Source organism: Bos taurus, chromosome 2 (genome assembly GCF_002263795.3).
Source record: "Bos taurus isolate L1 Dominette 01449 registration number 42190680 breed Hereford chromosome 2, ARS-UCD2.0, whole genome shotgun sequence".
Classification (NCBI taxonomy): Eukaryota; Metazoa; Chordata; class Mammalia; order Artiodactyla; family Bovidae; genus Bos; species Bos taurus.
The window spans coordinates 107,520,410-107,537,511 of record NC_037329.1 but is presented as its reverse complement, the minus strand read 5'-3'; the positions used below and the strand labels follow the sequence as shown (position 1 = coordinate 107,537,511).

The 17,102-nt window shown below is 55.0% G+C and overlaps 1 protein-coding gene across 3 annotated transcripts; it reads right to left on the bottom strand.

Annotated features, from left to right (window-relative positions):
* Positions 1–1,763: 1,763 nt before the first annotated feature.
* Positions 1,764–16,585, bottom strand: STK11IP (serine/threonine kinase 11 interacting protein). Of its 3 annotated transcripts, XM_002685595.6 has the most exons (25): positions 16,516–16,585; positions 16,263–16,335; positions 13,374–13,579; positions 13,085–13,159; positions 12,713–12,808; positions 12,226–12,333; positions 12,029–12,100; positions 10,863–10,989; positions 10,498–10,601; positions 10,288–10,383; positions 9,997–10,038; positions 9,666–9,812; positions 9,411–9,495; positions 8,558–8,866; positions 8,210–8,415; positions 7,790–7,906; positions 7,517–7,691; positions 5,693–5,923; positions 5,501–5,604; positions 4,488–4,585; positions 4,211–4,389; positions 3,922–4,003; positions 3,647–3,717; positions 2,901–3,148; positions 1,764–2,185 (listed from the first exon to the last, which is right to left on the bottom strand). In XM_002685595.6, the coding sequence occupies exons 2-25, from the start codon at positions 16,321–16,323 to the stop codon at positions 2,036–2,038; spliced, it is 3,189 nt and encodes a 1,062-aa protein (XP_002685641.3). In that variant the 5' UTR covers positions 16,324–16,335; positions 16,516–16,585; the 3' UTR covers positions 1,764–2,035. The 3 variants fall into 3 exon arrangements, with proteins under 3 accessions (XP_002685641.3, XP_024837432.1, XP_005202936.2); XM_024981664.2 differs by lacking the exons at positions 16,263–16,335; positions 16,516–16,585 and adding an exon at positions 13,937–16,171; XM_005202879.5 differs by lacking the exons at positions 1,764–2,185; positions 2,901–3,148; positions 3,647–3,717; positions 3,922–4,003 and adding an exon at positions 4,010–4,096 and having other exon boundaries at positions 16,263–16,585.
* Between the last annotated feature and the right edge of the window lie 517 nt (positions 16,586–17,102).

The following is a 17,102-nucleotide window of genomic DNA, read 5'->3' as shown; positions in this document are numbered from 1 at the left end:
GAGCAAGTGTCATCAGCCCTATTCTTTTTTCACTTTTATTGGTGTATAGTTGATTTACAGCATTGCGTTAGCTTCAGGTGTAAAGTGCATCAGTTATATACATATGCATCTCCATTATTTTTCAGATTCTTTTCCCACATAGGCCATTACAGTTTGAGTTCCCTCCGCTATACAGCAGATCCTTATTATCTATTTTGTATATAGGAGTGTGTGTATCAGTCTCAATCTTCCAATTTATCCCTCCCACTGCTTTCCCCCGGTCACTGAACATTTTTTTTCTACATCTGTGACTCTATTTTTGTTTTGGAAGTAAGCTCATTTGTACCGTTTTTTTAGATTCCACATAAAAGTAATATCATACAGTATTTGTCTCATACTTCACTATGACAATCTCTAGGTCCATCCATGTCGCTGCAAATACTGTTATTTCATCCTTTATATGGCTGAGTAATATCGCATTGTATATATGTACCATGTCTTCTTTATCCATTCCTCTGTTAAAGGACATTTACACTGCTTTGCTGACACCCCAGGTTTGAAGTCATTTGAGCCTGGACGTCATCAGGTGTCCTCTACTTACTGACGGGATCATGGCCAGTCATTCACCTCCTCACAGCCTCAGTTTCCTCACCTGTAACAAGATGCCACTGTCTCCCAGGACCTCTGCATGGAGCAGACTATCAGCACGGAACTCAGTGCCTGGCACGTACATGCTCCCAAAATGAAACCCATCTGTTAGTTCTCAAAACCACACACACACTCAGCCCAAGCCGGGCTCAGGAGTTCAAAGGGAGTCCCCAACACTCCCTTCTCAAGTCCTCTCACAGGACCCCTGTACACAAATATATGGGTACCACCACTCCCCTTGGGTTATTCTTGCATGCAGGAAACAGATCCCTACTCAGACTGCCTCAAGTCAGAGCAGGGATGTATGCAGAGAAGACCCTTTCAGTGCCTCATATCTGGCTCAAATTAGCTAAAGCCAAAAAGAAACGAACAGGTCTCCTTTGGCTCACATAACCTAAAATTCCAGGGTTATGTGCCTCTGGGCACAATCTGACCCCAGGACTCCATGGACACCACCCACACCTGGCCTCACTCACCCCACCTACCTCAGCTCTGACTCCCTCTCTCGGCCTGGTTACTCCCCTTTCACGATCAGCAGCTGCAGGTCTATTCTCTCAGCAGCCCTCCTGGGGGAAACCTGCCTCTTTCTTGGATGTTCTGGCAAAAAGCCAGGCCTGAGGCCTGGTAGGCCAAACCATGGGCATTCCTGAACCACTCACCATGGCTGTGGAGACACAGGTAAAGCAGTGGGGTCAACCCACCCAGGCCCTGAGCTGAACAAAGCAGTGCAGGAGAGAAGAAGGCAGGGATGGAAACCCCCAGATACCTGCCCGCCTGCCCTCCCTCCACAGCCCGGCTCTACACACCCGCTCCCCAGTCACACTCCTTTCCAGCTTGCACCACCAGTGGCCTGAGATGCTCGTTAGTCCCCAGCTGAAACTCGAGAGAGTGGGAACCTAACTGGCCCAGCTGTTGGCTGGGCAGGGATTTCCTCGCCAGGTCACATGACAGGCGCTGCTGGCTGAGGACGAGTACCCGTGGGTAGGAGTCCAACTTGATCCCATCGGTGGAGCCAAAGCAGGGTTGGAAGATGGTTAGTGTCGCAGTTCAAATGAGGTTGCCTGGCTGGTCCATTATGGAAGAGCCACGGGCAGGGCAGTTTCTGTAAGAAGTGGGAGGACACCAGGCCTCACAAGTGACACATCCAGGTGCCCGTAGGGCATCTGGAATGGAAACAGCTTTATTGATACCTGAGGAAAGCACAGGAGAAACACTCCTGACCACTTGGCCCATCCCCTGGGGCCAGGTCAACTAGTCCCTGCCAGACTAGTCCTCTCACCCTGCCCGTGCGCTGGGGGTCAGCTGGGGCCTTGCTGGCCAGTGCCCAGACGAGTCAGTGGCCAGAGTCTGGAGAGAGGACATCTGTAGCGGTGGCTTCTACGGCAGGGGCGGGGCGAGCCCAGCAGCCTCACTGGTCAAGGTCCAGAGCCTCCTGGGTCACAGTTCGGAGTCCGATGGAAAACAGCTCTTCCCAGGGCTTCCGGATCCAGGCCAGCAGGGCCGTCAGCTGATCCGGACACACAACGCGGAGTGCCCAGAAGCTCTCCAGCCGGGACACCTGGCATACAAGCAGCAGTGAGGTGAGACACACGAGGGCCGTGCCCAAGCAGCGGGGCAGGCGGGTCTCAGGAGGACCCACTGCCCCTCCCGGTTCAAGGCCTCTTCTCGACCCCAGGCCTGTCTCTCTCCGGAAAAGATCCTGACTCTGAGCTTTTAAAACAGAACCCAATTGGCACTGATGGATGACCCACAAAAGAGCTTTCTCGTTTACCACTTTGTGTCTTTAATCCTTCCTGCTTTCAGACTCTCAGTTCTAGAGTCAACTCCAAGGAGTCGCTGGGACTTAGTTCCTGGCTCTGTCATTTATGACCTGGGCCCGCTGGTTAACATCCCCCCAGCCCCAGAGTCCTCAACTGTAACTGAGCTAAAAACCATACTGCCTCCTCACGTAGAGGCTGTAAAAATCACACGGCTGGCGCACAGGCCCAAAGAGACACAAACTCCAAGTGGCGGCTGCTTCCTCAGGGCCTCCGAGCTCACGCAAGGCTGGGCTTCAAGGGCACAGTGTTCCCACCGCCCGTAACTGCTTCCTCGCTACTGTTCACACCCCACAATAGGCTCCCAGGTCCCAGCACCCTGTTCTCTGCGTTCCCTGCCATCACGACTGCCTGTGGTTAGGTTCCCTAGAGCCCAGATCCTAGACTTCCTAGACCCACCTGCCGCACCGCCCCTCACCACCCCCTCCCCACCCCTCTCTCTCGTTCGCTCCACACCTCGTCGTAGAAGACCAGCCGCAGAGCCTCTGGGGCCACGCGATACAGCAGCACAGAGCTCAGGCTGCTGAGGGGCTGCTGCTCCCTGACGCTCACTGAGGGGCCTGGCCCGGGGGGTGGGGCCTTCTCAGATGCTTCGCCAGACGCTGCTGGAGAAGGGGGCTCTGCCTGGGACCCTGCAGGGTCCTCATCTAACAGGTACAGGGTGGACAGAGTCAGCAACAGGGACACAGGGCAGGTAGCCGGTCCTAGGGTACAAGAGACAGGGTGAGGCCCAGAGAAGGCCATGGAAGAGCCAGATCCCCGGGCTGGTGTCCCAGTGCTGCTCGGAGAGGAGGAGTGACCACAGTGAGGCGGCCACAGCAAGGCCTGTGCCTCTGGGGACCACAGTTCTCACTTTCCCAAACTCCAGGGATCTCTAGCCTCCAAAACCTCTGAGGCCCAAGTCAGAGAGAACCTGCCCCACTCCCACCCCTACATCAGAAAGATGCACCCACTCTCCCCTTCACCAAAAGGGTAGGATAGGGCAGACTGAGATGATCTGCTCTACTTCCCACAAAGCCTGGGCCCCAAAGCAAAGATTCCTGAGCAACAAGACACCCCATGGCATGCCCTGGACCCTCCAGAGAGGCCGGGACACTGAGACTGCTACTGGGTGGAAGTCTACATCCTGGCACTGAATTACTACAAAGGCACGAAGAGGCGCCAAGGGGCTGGACGGCTGGAAGGCCCGGGCCAGATCTCACCTTCATCCAGGAACACTCGAAGGTAGAAGAACCGGGGAGGCTCCGAGGAAGACTCTGTCTTCAACAGTGGCCTAGGGAGAAGGCAGCAGGCCCAGGAAGGAGCGGTCAGCCACGGGGTGGGAAGAGCCACAGTGGGGTGGAGTGAGGAGAAGGCCAGGCCCAGGTCAGGAGGCGCGGGCGCTCAAGATTCCACCCGGGGCTTGTGAGTGGAGGGGCTGTGCTCCACGAGCAGCTGTCTGGGCCTCAGCCTGGCCTCAGCCCCCTCCTCAACTCACCAGAGCCTGTGCTTAGGGGTCACCTCCTCCTCCGTGGCGCTGAAACTGCTCCTCCGTGTTGGGGGCAGGGACTGCAAGACATCTGGACAGAGCCAGCCGGGGACAGGGAGCCCTCAATGACTCCGGCTCTTCCATCCCAACCTCTCCACACCTTCCCATCCTCCATGCTGCAGAACTTCCAAGAGGGATGGGTCCTGTTACCCGTCTGTCTTCACTGCGGGCGCCACACGTGGCACTGCGGTCCACAGCCCCCGGCCCCAGCCTCCCTCCTCCCCCTGCCCCTTCTCACCGGTGAGCTCCTCCAGGAAGGCCCGGCAGCGCTTGGCCTCTCGGGGCAGCAGGACACAGGCCCCTGACCCAGCTGCCCACTCCAGCCGCAGGCTCTGTCCTGCCAGGCCCAGCTCTATGTGCCGCAGATCCTGCAGGGGAACGGCCAGGGCCGGCTGCAGCCAGCTAGCTGGGGGCCCGCTGTGGAGACGGGGAGGGCAGAGTGGCAGGAAAGAGTGAGAGCAGAGTCAGAGTATGGGGGCCCGGGCCCTTCCCTGGCAGCAGCCCCACCCACTCACCAGATCTCCCCTGTCACCTTCAACACGTAGAACCTTTGGTCAGACACAACCACGAGACACAGAAACTCCCCAGGGTGGCCTGCCAACGCCAGCGGCACCTAAGGGGAAGAGGAGGTTGGCAAGAAACAGAGAGGACTAGAGAGGCGGCCGGCAGATTGAGGGGACACCAAGGTGTCCTGGGGATACTGCTCAGCCATCCGGCACCTCCGTCAGCCTCGCTCTCTAGCCCACAGCCCCGCCTACACTCGGACCCACGTCAGGCTCTGAGCAGGTCTCCCTGACCGCCATCTCACCCCCTCCAGCCCACCCTCTGAGAGGACGACTGCCCCCAAATACAAAACCCACCACCACTCCCCAGATCCCCAGACTTCAGAGGCGCCAGAGGCCGTGGGATCAAGTCCGAGCTACGCGGCAGACACCAGATGATGCTTCCAGGCTCCTCTCAGGACACCTGCCCCGCTCACACCCTGGCTGCGCTGCTCAGTCACTTCTCCCCACGAGCTCCTCTCAGGCTTTAGAGCAGTTGCTGCCTCCTTTCCCTAGAACACTCTTTTTCTCCCTCCCGTCACTCATCCCGCAGGAAGGAGAGGCTTCCCAGGCCCCCACAGGCTGGATCACATGCCTATCAAGGACCTGAGCCTGATTCCGGCACAGGCACCTCATCGTGGCTGCCTGTTCCTCACACCAGGAGGGACAATGGAGAGCAAGACTGCGGTACTCTAGGCCCTCGGTGTCCCACAAGCGCTCACAGATCCAGAGGCTGCGCCAGACAGCCCGCAGACACTGGCTCCCATGTGTGCCCCACACCCTGTGAGGTGAGCAGGGTCCTCCCCATGGGAAAGGGGAGACTTCGGAGGTGCAAACACCAAGGAGCAGGTCCACAGCCACACTGAGAGTCACTGCCGGCATTCAAACTGGAAGCCGCGCCTCGTGGCTCCAGAGTGACTGCCCAGACAGTTTGCTGTGCTGGAAACAGGCAGGGGGGCACAGGGCAGGGCCGGGCTGGCACAGACCTTGAGGCAGCACTGGAACTCCTCCTGGGCATCGGTGAACACCTCGACGTCCAGGAAGAGCCGGAGTCGGTGGTCCACGGAGCGGAGGCCACAGCGCTCAGGGGCTGGGGGTGAGTGGTGGGCCGTCAGCCCGCCCGGGCCACCCCAGCACCCCTCCCCCACCACCACCTGTCTCTCTTCGCCTAGACTCACGCGGGCTGAGGCTCCAACTGTGGTGGTCATGGGAGGCCAGGGCTTGGGATGGGGCACTGCCAGCCCCGTTGCTGGGGTCACTGTGGCCAGGAGGGTCGTGGACAGTGCTCGGGGACTGCGAAGGGGCCATCAATTGCTCTTCCTGTCTCCGCTCCCCACTGGGGGTTCCCGGGGACACGGCCAGAAGAACCACGTGATCACTGCCACAGTATGGACACACAGCAGATGATTCTGGAGGGGGGATGGACACAGCTCATCAACCACACACATACACACACATAACATCCTTCCCCCCGACCCCGCCCCACCGTGCTCACAATACTCCCTCCCGACTCTGGGACTCACCTGGGCCCCATCTCTAGCTTCACATGCTCCCCGTGCTCCCACCCGACCTGATGCCCTCAGCAGACCAAACTGCTGACCAATCACTCCCCATCCCAGTGACAGATGAGCAGGCCCACAAGCTCAATACACCTGCCTTCTCATTTCAGGAGGCCCTTTCAGAGAGGGCCACACCCACTCAGGCCCTGCTGAAGGCCCCTTCCACAGCCCTGGGCTGGGCATGTACTTGAAGTCTGAGAGCCCGAAAACAACAGATAAGGGTCCAATTCCAGGTTCTCTGTGCTTGGTTCCCCATCTGTGAGATGGGAATGATGACAATCCTAGAAGGTTGTCAGGACGAGTGAACTGAATTGGGTAAAGAAACCTGACACAGATCAGCGACGAGACAAGAGACACTCTTTGAGTAGCTATGACATGCTGGAACGTGCTAGACCCTTCGACAGCTGTATCGAAACTCTCCTGACCCTATTGTGCAAGTGAGGAAAGCAAAGATGGAGTCACTGATGCGCCCTGTCAAGGCCATATAGCTGGGGTCAAGGTGGCAGCTACTGTGTGTGGAAGACCTCGGCTCTGAGCCAGGCATGGTGCCTGGTGCTGTTCCGTCACACTGAAACCTCCTCATGTCACGGGCCAAGTCCATCCTCTCCTTTGCTCAGAGGAGGAGACTGAGGCTCGGATCAAAAGACAGCGGAGCACAAAGGAATGTACAAGACTAACGCACCACGGAAGGGACACCAGGGCCACACGACCCTTGGAGTACAGATGGGTCTGGGACAGGGCAGGGCTGTTTCTGTTATACACACTGTACTGCTGGGCTTGCAGCTGCCCAGGCAAGTTCAGGTTGGAGAATGAATGAAGAGGGCTCAGTTTCTGAATAAAATTTAAATCCCTATTTCAGCTACTTCCAGGAAAAAAAAAAACACAATTAATAAAAATCAAACATTTCAGTGCAGGTGTTACCAAGAATATTTTTTTCCTCTTCAATGTCTTCAAAGACACGGCTTTTTGACTGGTCTGCAGTGGAAAAATCTGTCATCTTAACAAACAGGGTGTGAAGAAATGCCATGAAGTGTTACTCAAGTGACTCACAGGGTCAGTCAGGGAAGGACAACCTAAGCCCCCTCACACAGCATCCCACTGCGGCTGCCAGACAGCCCAGCACTGCAGAGAGTGCTCGTATGTTTTACGTGGCTTCTGAAATAGTAGCCAAAAAAAAGGAGAGAAATGCTCCAAGTTATGGAAAAATAATGGGTATATTTAAGCAGTTACAGAGATTGTACTTCCTGACTTAAGAGAAAAAGAGGATGTAGTTTTTTTTTGTAAATGTGGCAGGCAGACAATTTTAATTCTTCCTCCAGGCTGAAAAGCTGGCCCCCGCTCCTTTCTTCCCTAGGGCTCCCCCTCCACACTCCCAGCTCAAAGCCATTTTCCCTGAAGCAGCAGGAGGCGCATGGACACTGAGGTCAGGGGCAGGGCTGGTACCTGTCTTCCGGAACAGTGGTCTCCAGCCTTCCTCACCATCCAGCCCCAACCTGGGCTCCTCTGGCTTGAACTCACGGCCACAGCGCAGACACTGGAGTCTGTCCCCTGGAGGGGCCCCCGCTTCCTCAAGCTGATGCTGAGAGGTGGCTGCTGGGGTCAGCACAGCTAGCAGCTCCTGAGACAGGGTGGGCCAGACACAGCCGTGAGCAGGACCCGAGTCCTCAGGCTTCCAGCCTCCCCCAGCTGCCTGGGCCCCGCGCTAGGTTCCATCACCTGGACAGCCGCCTGGGCATCTGGCTCCAGCACCACGTAGCGACGCAGCTGCCGGTCGGGGCAAATGTAGGAGAAGCGGAGAACAAGGATGGGGCCCTGGGGTTGTGGATCTGAACTCTGCACAGGAAGAGGTGGTCAGTGGGATTAGGGTTATGCTGAGAGTGTGATGCAAACAATCGCTCTAGATTCCACAAAAATGCTTTTGCTGACAGCCATGCTGCAGCCCAGGAGCTCTGCCCCTCGGCCAAGCCTCCAAGCTGCCTGGGGCCTGCCTCTGCCCCCTTAGTGCCCCTCCCCGGCTCCAAGCGCAGTGGCAGAGTATGGGAAACCCCGGCCCGGTGCCTGACCAGGTTGTTAAGAGTCAGTTCCAGAAAAAAAAGCCTAGCACCCCTCCCAGAAGCCCTGGTCCTTACCACTCACCTCAGGCACCTGCTCGCTCTGGGTCTGGGTCTCTGCCTCTACCTCAGCTGCCTCCAGACTCCGGAGCTCAAGCCGTTGCAGGGTTCGAGCTGCTTGGAGTTCCACCTCAAACAGGTGGCCCGTAGTGACCCAGAGAAAGCACTCCCTGCCCCGCACGCCCTCGGGCCCCTCTAGGGGACACACCAATATGGGCCGGCAGAGCTCCACTGAGGAGAGACGGAGAGTGGGACACCGTGATGCGGCCCCTGTTATGGGGCGGCCGTCCGTCCCCACCCTTGGGCTCTCCCGACTCCCGGACACACGACCACCACCTGGCTCCGGGCCCCCTCACGGCCAGCGAACGCTCACCCTCCACTTCACTCTGCTCCTCTCCTCCCTCCTCTTCTCCCTGCTTCTCCAGCTCCTCTTCTCCCTGCTTCTCCAGATCCTCTTCCTCCCGAGGCTCCGGCTCCGGCCAGACCTCCTCTGCCACTTCCTGTGGAGACTCCTTCTCAGGGGGTGGAGGGCTGGGTGCAGGCCCTGGGCTCGGGGCGTCCGGGGACAGCGTGCTGAGGGCAGAGGCCTCCAGGTGATTCCGATACTGCAGCCAGTCGCAGCCAAACCGCTCCCGAAAGCTGCTCATGAGTTCCAGCTCCCGATGCTGCTGCATAAACCACCCTGGGCAGGTGGGGGAGCACACGGCTTAGCAAGCCCGGCCCCACCATGACCCCCAGCCGCCCCATCTTATGGGCGTGCTCCTCAGGGTGAGGTAAAAAAGGGGGTGTGGCGGCAAGGGACAGCCAGTTCAGAGGGAAGCCGAAGTCTGTCCTTTCGGCAGCAGGTGCTGAAGCGAGTTCTATGCAACGCTGAGGTCATGTGCAACTCAGAAGCACAAAGCGCCTGCCGCTTAGAGAGATTCAAGAGACAGGGCAGCGCATTTAAGGTCTGGAGAGGTACTCTAGTTTAACCCAGCTTTTCCCAAACTGATGGGGCCACAGGATCCTCTCATTATGCGACCCGCTGACATCGAACAAAGATAACGTTCCCTGAAAAACCCTTTGGAAAGTGCTGCCCAGGAGCAGTCTCTTCTTTCCCCAGACTGAAACAGGAAGGATGACGAGGTCCCCGCAATGTTCCACTCCACCAAAAAGAGAAGTCCTCCCAACTAGAAGACTGGAGCACGTGGGACTGAGGCCGGGGGGCTGGGCATGGGCTGACTCACCAGCTGGGGAGGGGTCCAGTGTCCGGGGCTCTGGGTCGGTGTCACTGGGTTCCGAGATACTTGCCCGCCTCACGCGGACTCGGCTCTGAGGTTGGGAGACAGACCCCACATTCTATGAAAGCCAGTGGCCTCCCACCCAACCCACCCAGAACACCCACCCTCAGGCAAGGACATGCCCTGACCACTCCCAGGACCTCTGTAGCCCCCGTAAACACACCCAGGCCCAGGCATGAGGCAGCCTAGGACCCCGCTTACCTTCACCTTGCGGAGCGGGGGCTGGGCCACAACGCCCCCTGACGAGGGGCTATCACTCAAGTCAGGGCCACCGGAGGTTTCGATCGTACTCCCCACTGGCCAGGGCGGAGGTGGTACCGAGGTGCTGAGCCCCGAGGACGTGGAGGTCTGGCATGGGACAACAGGAAGGAGACAGAGGTCAGAGCCAGGGCGCACCCCTCTTCCACCCATGCTCACCGAGAGACGGGGCCTACCTTCCAGCTGATCGGACAGACCCTTCCTGGACACCCCCCTGTTTCCCTTGGCTAGCGCCCTTCCTTCACCTCCGCCCCGTCACTCCCGCCACACGAACCTGTAAATCAGTCAGTGACAAGGCCTTTCCATCGAGAAGGAACTGAGCAGAGATAAAAGGGGAGGGCGGAGTCGGTGGGAGCACACACTCTGGGGAGCCCCTAGCCAGGGTTGGGAGCCCTCCTAGTCCTGTAAGGACCAGCAGCTTCAGTGAGGGGGAAAGGCATAATAAGCCAGCAGCCTGAGGCCTCGGTCCCTCACCAACGGATGTGGGGAAAGGCAAGAGCATGCAGGGGTGAAGGAGGCCTAGGCAGGAAAGGGAACGCAGAGCGGGCATGGGCAGACCACTCACCCCAGCAGCAGTGTCCCTGGCACGGGACGACAAGTACCGGGCAGTGGCCACTCGGTGCTCAGGGTGGAACCACAAAGGGTTCCCCTCCAGGTAGAGCTGGGCACAGGAAGAGGTGACTGAGGTGGGCCTGGAGCCTCCTTATATGAGTAAGGGGGCTGACCAACTCAGCACGGGGGGAGGAGGGCACGAAGCCCGCTGCCTGGTCCTCACCTTGCGCAGCTCTGTCAGCAGCCACAGCGGTGCCAGCTCCCTGTGTCTCTCCAGCAGGTTGTAGGCCACATCCAGGTGCCGCAGGTTCCGCAGCTGTTCCAGGCCTGGGGCAGAGATGAGAGGAGAGGTGTGAGCAAGGCTGTGGGTGAGCAAGGGTGGAGGGGCTGGGGTGGGGTGGAGTGGAGTAGAGGGGGCGTGCCAGGGGAAGGCATGGCAGAAAGGCCAGCCTGGGCATCCCACACCTGTCTGAAGGCTGCAGGAGGCTCTGGTAGGCACACGGATCCCAGGCCACCCTGAGTCTCATACTGCCCCCATTCCTTTCCATGCTGGACTGCTCCCCTGCCCCAGCATACTCCCCCACTCACCATGCAGGCTCTGGAGCTCATTGCCCCGCAGAATCAGGGTTCCCAGAGCAGCCCCTGAGGGTCCCATTTTTGGCACCAAACGCAGGTGGTTATAAGAGATGTCCAGGTGACAGAGCTCAGACAAATCCTGGGAGGGGATGGAGGGGGGCAGTAACAGTCTCTCCTTGATCACACTCTGGCCAGGCTTCTCTGAATCCTCTTCTTGACTAGGCCTCAAACTTGGCCTACAAAGACTACAGAGTCTCAGCACAAATGATTTCACCTGCCCCTCTATCAACCCCCACATTAAGACGAACAAATGTACCCGTTTCTCACAGCTCTGGAATGATCACCCCAGTCCCCTGACATCACTGCCCAGGAAAACTCAAGGTGGCAGAAGGATTTAGTTTGCTTCAGACAACACCTGAAAGATAGGGCCCGGCTCTCTGCCTCCGTGGGGCTTTGACAAGAGCCAGTTAGCAAACCAGACAGGTTCACATGGACGAACGCCCCTTCCTGTTTTTCGTACACGTCCACTTTGCCAACTTCAGGGGAACCCGACTAGGGTTTGGTCAAAGAGAGAATCTGCCCAAGCCCCCACTGTCCCACTTCCCACTGCCTCATGCTCCCTTGAAAATGCTCACCTCTGCACAAATCAAACTGGAGTTCAGTTCACACAGAAAAGCTTATGACTGATTAAAATAGTTTTACTACTAATTAAATATCACCAATAGTTTTTTGCCATTTTAACCAGAATCCAGCTTTATCTCTGACAGAGAGACATGGGAAAAGGATTCTTCAAGTTCATCATGAAAGCTACCCTTTACTGAGCTAGACCCTGAGCTAAGTAATATCAGATACTCTTCACAATCATTTTCATACTATAAAAGTAGGTACTCCTATGACGTGTACTTTACAGATAAAAAAACTGAGAGGTTAACTAATTTGTCCCACGGAGATTAAGAGTTGAGGTTTGAACACTGGTTTGTCTTATGCCAGAGTCTGTGCCTCCAAAGAGTACTGCCTCCCAGGATGCGACTCCATGGGGAGTAGGGGTGGGGAAGCAGGGGGGTGGCAGGTGGGAGGCCAAGAGCAAGGTGGGAGCAAAAGGAGTCTAGAAGAGAATGTCTGAGCAGAACAAGTGGAGGCCCAGGTGGCACCCGCCCAGCCAGGCTGTTCATACTCACCATCAGGAAGCCCTTGCAGTCCTGGACTTGATTGTGGCTCAGGTTCAAGAAGCGAAGAGCTGACAAGAGACGCTGAGGGGGGATAGGGATGGGAAGCAGAAAATCAGACGTCCCCAGGCAGCCAACTGGCCCTCCACCCTAAGGGCCCATGCCTGTCGTTCCCCAGTTTCCCAAAGCCCCTCCTGAGGCTCGCTCACCAGGGAGCTGTCTAAGGCGGTCAGGGCATTGTAGCTGAAGTCGGCAGACAGCAGAGCCAGCCAGGGCAGGGCAGAGCAGAGGTCACCACCGCAGGCTGACAGCAGCTCCTGCGCAGACAGGCGGGTGCTATTACCTCCACTCTCCGCCCCCCACCACACCAAGGCCACGCTCTGTCACCTGGCCATGCATTCACTCTATATACTGAGCTCTGTCTGGAGATGCAGACTTAAAAAAAGCCCAATGCCCCCTTCCCAAAAACGTGAGCAGACAGAGCAGCGGGGGAGGTAGACGTGAGAATGTCGAATACAATATGCTTGGTGTGATTTTAAACTAGACAGGCACAGAGGGCTGTGGGAACACAGCAGAGGGAGGGAAGACACTGTCTAGCAGGAGGCAGGGCAGGCTGCAGAGAAGCGGGAACATCAGAGCTTGGTCCTCCACGTCCCTTAGGACAAGGCTGCCGGGCTTGCCCCTGACCTTCCTTACCTCTAATGCCTGGAGGCTCCTGCTGCAGATCAGGGTCTCCAGCTGGGAATAGATGCCACGGAGGCCACGGAGGCAGTGGACGGGGACACCTCGGAGCTGGAGCAAGCGAAGGGAAGGAGGGAGGGAGGGAGACTGAACTTCAGAGGACAGATGTCTCATCCCCACCTCCCAGTGGGGAGGAGGGGAATGATGACAAAGCCACCTATGGTTCAGGGCAGCCTTAAATGGAAGAGTAGGTGGTGCATCACTGAAGAGCAACAAGCACACTTCGGTCTGCCCCCCACACCCCACCAAGAGGCCACTTCCCTGTTCCTGCCCCAAATGTCTGCTCAAGCTGGGTTTTGTGCACCAACATCCCCCAGTGCCCCATACCTCCAGCTGCCGAAGGGACTTGAAGGGAAAAATTTTGATGGGCCCTGAGAGGCCAAGACCTGGGACATGGACCAGCTAAAAAAAAAAACAAAAAAAAAACTACTCAGGTCACTGAGGCCTGGCACATGTCCCTTTCCTTGGCCTCTCTTCCCTAGCACTGCCAAGCACATCTCTCTCCTCACCTGGGTCTGGGCCCTGTAGATTTTGTGCATGCATGCCACACCCCCAACCCCACCTCCACTCTTCTCTTGTGCTCTCAGTACCCCCGACCCCATCCCCACCCCAGAACCTTGAGTGAAAGCGTTTTCTGCAGCACGTCAAAGAGGAACTGAAGCTGGAGGATGATGGGCGAGTCAGCGGGGTGGGACGGCAGAGCCACAAAGCCTGTCTGGCCAGGGCCCCATGGCCCCAGATGCAGCTCAAATACGTGGTTCAGGTGCTGCAATGTGGCAGTCAGCAGGGTCAGAGTGCTATGGCCAGACAGCACCACATCCCCTACAGGGAGAGGGGCAGACAAGAGGAGGACATAAGAAAAGGCTCTTTCCATTTATTCTAAGACTTACGACCCCAGGATACACCCACTCCTATTCATAGACCCGTTCCCATTCTCCACAAGGATCAAACTTCACCACTCTTCCTTGCTCAAGTCTTCATGGCTCTCCTCTATCTTTCAAAACGTCCTAACTTTTCCGCCTGATAGATTGCTTCACTACAAGACTCCAGCTTTTCTAAATTTCCCTTCGTCTTCTGCTCAAAAGAGTCTGGCATACTCATAGTGCTGGCAACAGCACTGGTTTGCAGCTTCCTCATTTTCTGACACACCCCTTCCACTCTGCCCAGCCCAAGACCCACCTTCTCCAGGAAGCTTTCTCAGCATGCACCGCTGCTGAACTCTTCACCGTAATTACTCACTTTATATGAGAGTGAACGAGAAGTTTTATCTGTATTTCTTTGTCTCATTGTACAAGGAACATGTGCACTTACAGAAACTTTCAAACAACACTAAAATGCATGTCAAAAAAGTAACCACTCATTTAAGCACTAAGATATTGCTACTGCTCTCCACGTTAAAACTGCCTTCTCTTGTCCTTGAGGGCATCTTCTGGTATTCATTACTGCATCTAAAAAAATACAGCTACAAGGTCCTACTGTACAGAGCAGGGAGCTATATTCAATACCTTGTGATAAACCACAGTAGAAAAGAATGGAATGTATATGTGTGTATAACTGAGTCACTTTGCTATACAGCAGAGCTTGGCATAACACTGTAAATAAATTATACTTCAATAAAAATAAGTACAAGTGCAACTACAAGGTAGGTACAGAGATTTTTAAGTTTCTTGGAAAAAATAAGGATTGACTAGAACGATTTTGCAGAAATAATACAGAGAGATCCCCATACCCTTATTTGTAACCACCAATGGTTTTATTTTATGTGGAGTACAATATCAAAATCAGGAAATTAGCATTGTGGAAAAGGTGTATAGTTCTATGCCATTTTGTTACATGTAGATTCCTGTAACTACTACAATCAAGATATAAAACTATTCCATCACTGCAACACTCTCCCTCCTGCTACACCTTTAGTCACTTGCGTGCCTGTGTGCATGGACTCACACACACACACACCCCCATCAGCCCTAACCTCTGGAACAAAGTCAGATTCTTGCTAAATAAGTTATCAAATCCTACACCCTTGTATGAAGGATTTTCTATGTACTAGACAGTAAGGATAGATACAGATAAGGTTCAAGGACTCTCCCTACCCCGAAAGAGCCTCCCAGTCTAGAAGAGGAGGTAAGACATGTGCACAGTTAATACTACAAGCCAGAAAGTAAAAATGCTATACAGATACCATCAACAGGAGTGCAGAGAGATGAAAAGGTAGCTAACACTGAATAATATGTGCCAGACACACGTTATTTCATTTAAACTTCACCAAAATCTCCTAAAAAGCACTGTCAATACCATCTTACAAATATGGGAACTGGAGCGCAGAAAAGTTAAGAATCTCAATTGAGATCATAAATCTGATAGGAAGTTGTTACTTCCATCTGTTCTCAAAGTCAGCCAGAATTTCTACAACTAAGGCCAACCATTATTGAACAACTACAATGGCTCCACTGTGCCTAGGCTCAGAAGAAAGAAACTAGAATAATTACTACCAATTTTGAGTGCTTACTATATATGCAATCACTGTTCTAAATGCTTTATATGAATTAAAATGAATCCCCATAGCAATCTTTCAGTTAAGTACAATCCTTATCCCATTTTGCTGGTGAGGAAGATCTAAGGCTCAGAAAACTTGAACAATTTGGTCATGTTTGAAAGAGCTGGGATTCCAACCCAGGGGCTTTTAATTATCCTATACTTCATGCTTTGCCACTGTCAACTACAAAGTGGCACTCGCCATTGGCACTTGTCATCCACCTCTACAAGGATTACATCATGTGCTACTGCAGCTGCTGATTCTGGACACCCCCTGAAAAGTTTAGGGTGGAGAGCAGAAATGAGGAGCTCGGTGCTCTGGAACAACAACAAAAAAAACCTAGCAGATAGTTACATATTTTCAGGAGCCAATTTTATTATGAGCCCAATTCTTCTGTATCTCTTTACATCTAGCACTCCTCATAAAAACACTAACATCCTTCGTGGTGACAACTGCTGCTCATCACTAGCAGAAACGGTCTGCAAAAAATATGTGCTTGATAGCATTTACTCTCTCTCCACCAAACTCACATATATACTGACCTTACTCCCTACCTCTTTGGAGCAGTTTCTCAGAGCCATCTGAGATGCTAGCTCATGGGCTATAGTCCTCATTTTGCCCAAATAACGCTTTTTTTAAGTCAGCACCACAGATCAACAATTATGACTAGCCTTGGTCTAAAAGGGTTTACGGCCAAGTAACGATCACTCCCCTCTCTGAGTATCAGAGAACGCATGAAGCAAGTGGCACCCAAGTTTGGCCTAGAAGGATGGCTAAGGTTTAGACAGTCAAAGACAAAGAGCGACAGAGCGAACAAACTCTGGGAGGAGTAGAGAAATTAATTCTTTGACACCCAAACCCTCGTGACCCTAAACAGCTGTAACCTCATGACTCCTAACGAGGAATGTCTCTGGAACGTAGGAAGTTCCCCCTCTCGCCCAGCCTCAGCCCAACCGGAAGTTCACTCACCGGACTCGCGCAGAAGCCCCGCGAGCTTCCACACCAGAGAGTCCCGCGGGGCGGTCGTCATGGCCACAGGACGCTGGGGGCGGAGCCAGAGAAAGGAGGAAGCGGAAGAGCTTCAGGTGGTAGCAGTGCCAAAACGCCAGGACGTCCGCGCAAACCGAAGCCTCGCGGAGAAAAAAAAGCAAACAAGAGGGCGAGAAAGAGCTCCTCTTTGGTTCCCTTTCAAAGAGCATAAGGCCTGACCAGCTAGACTGACCTTCCTGTGTGATCCTCCCACCAGCTCTACAGCCGGGCGCCTATCAATAATAGACAGGAAGTCCCGCCCCGGAAGAAAGGCGCTCGGAAGGGACGGCCGAAAAGTAAGCCAGCGCTGCCGGAAACCACGCGGTAAGTCGTGTGAACGTGTCGAAGGGGGGCGGTGCCCGCTGGTTCGGGCGAAGGCGGTCCTTTCGCGTCTCAGCTGCCGGAGCCCAGACCCCAATCCCAAGCTGGGCCTCCGCCGTCCCTGCCCCTCTGTGGTCCCCGCAAGGCCTGACACAGCCACTGAGCTCGGCTGGGGCCGCTCCGGGTCAGTGAGGAAAATCTGACTCCTTGTTTGCAGACTGGGCGGGGAAGCACAGTTGAGAGAAAAGGAGTTTTCTGTTACTGAGGAAAAGACTCATCCAAACACTCCTTTTTCAGTTAAAGGAGAGCGTGTCCGCCATGGGAGGCAGTTTTTTCACATCTGTGTGAAAGAGCTGGGGCTGGCAGAGGTGCCATTTCTGGGGTCCCTTGGACCCTTTTTCCTTCATCTTCCTCCAGACTCGCTTTTCTTTTTCCTTCGTGAATATCAGCCTCTCACAT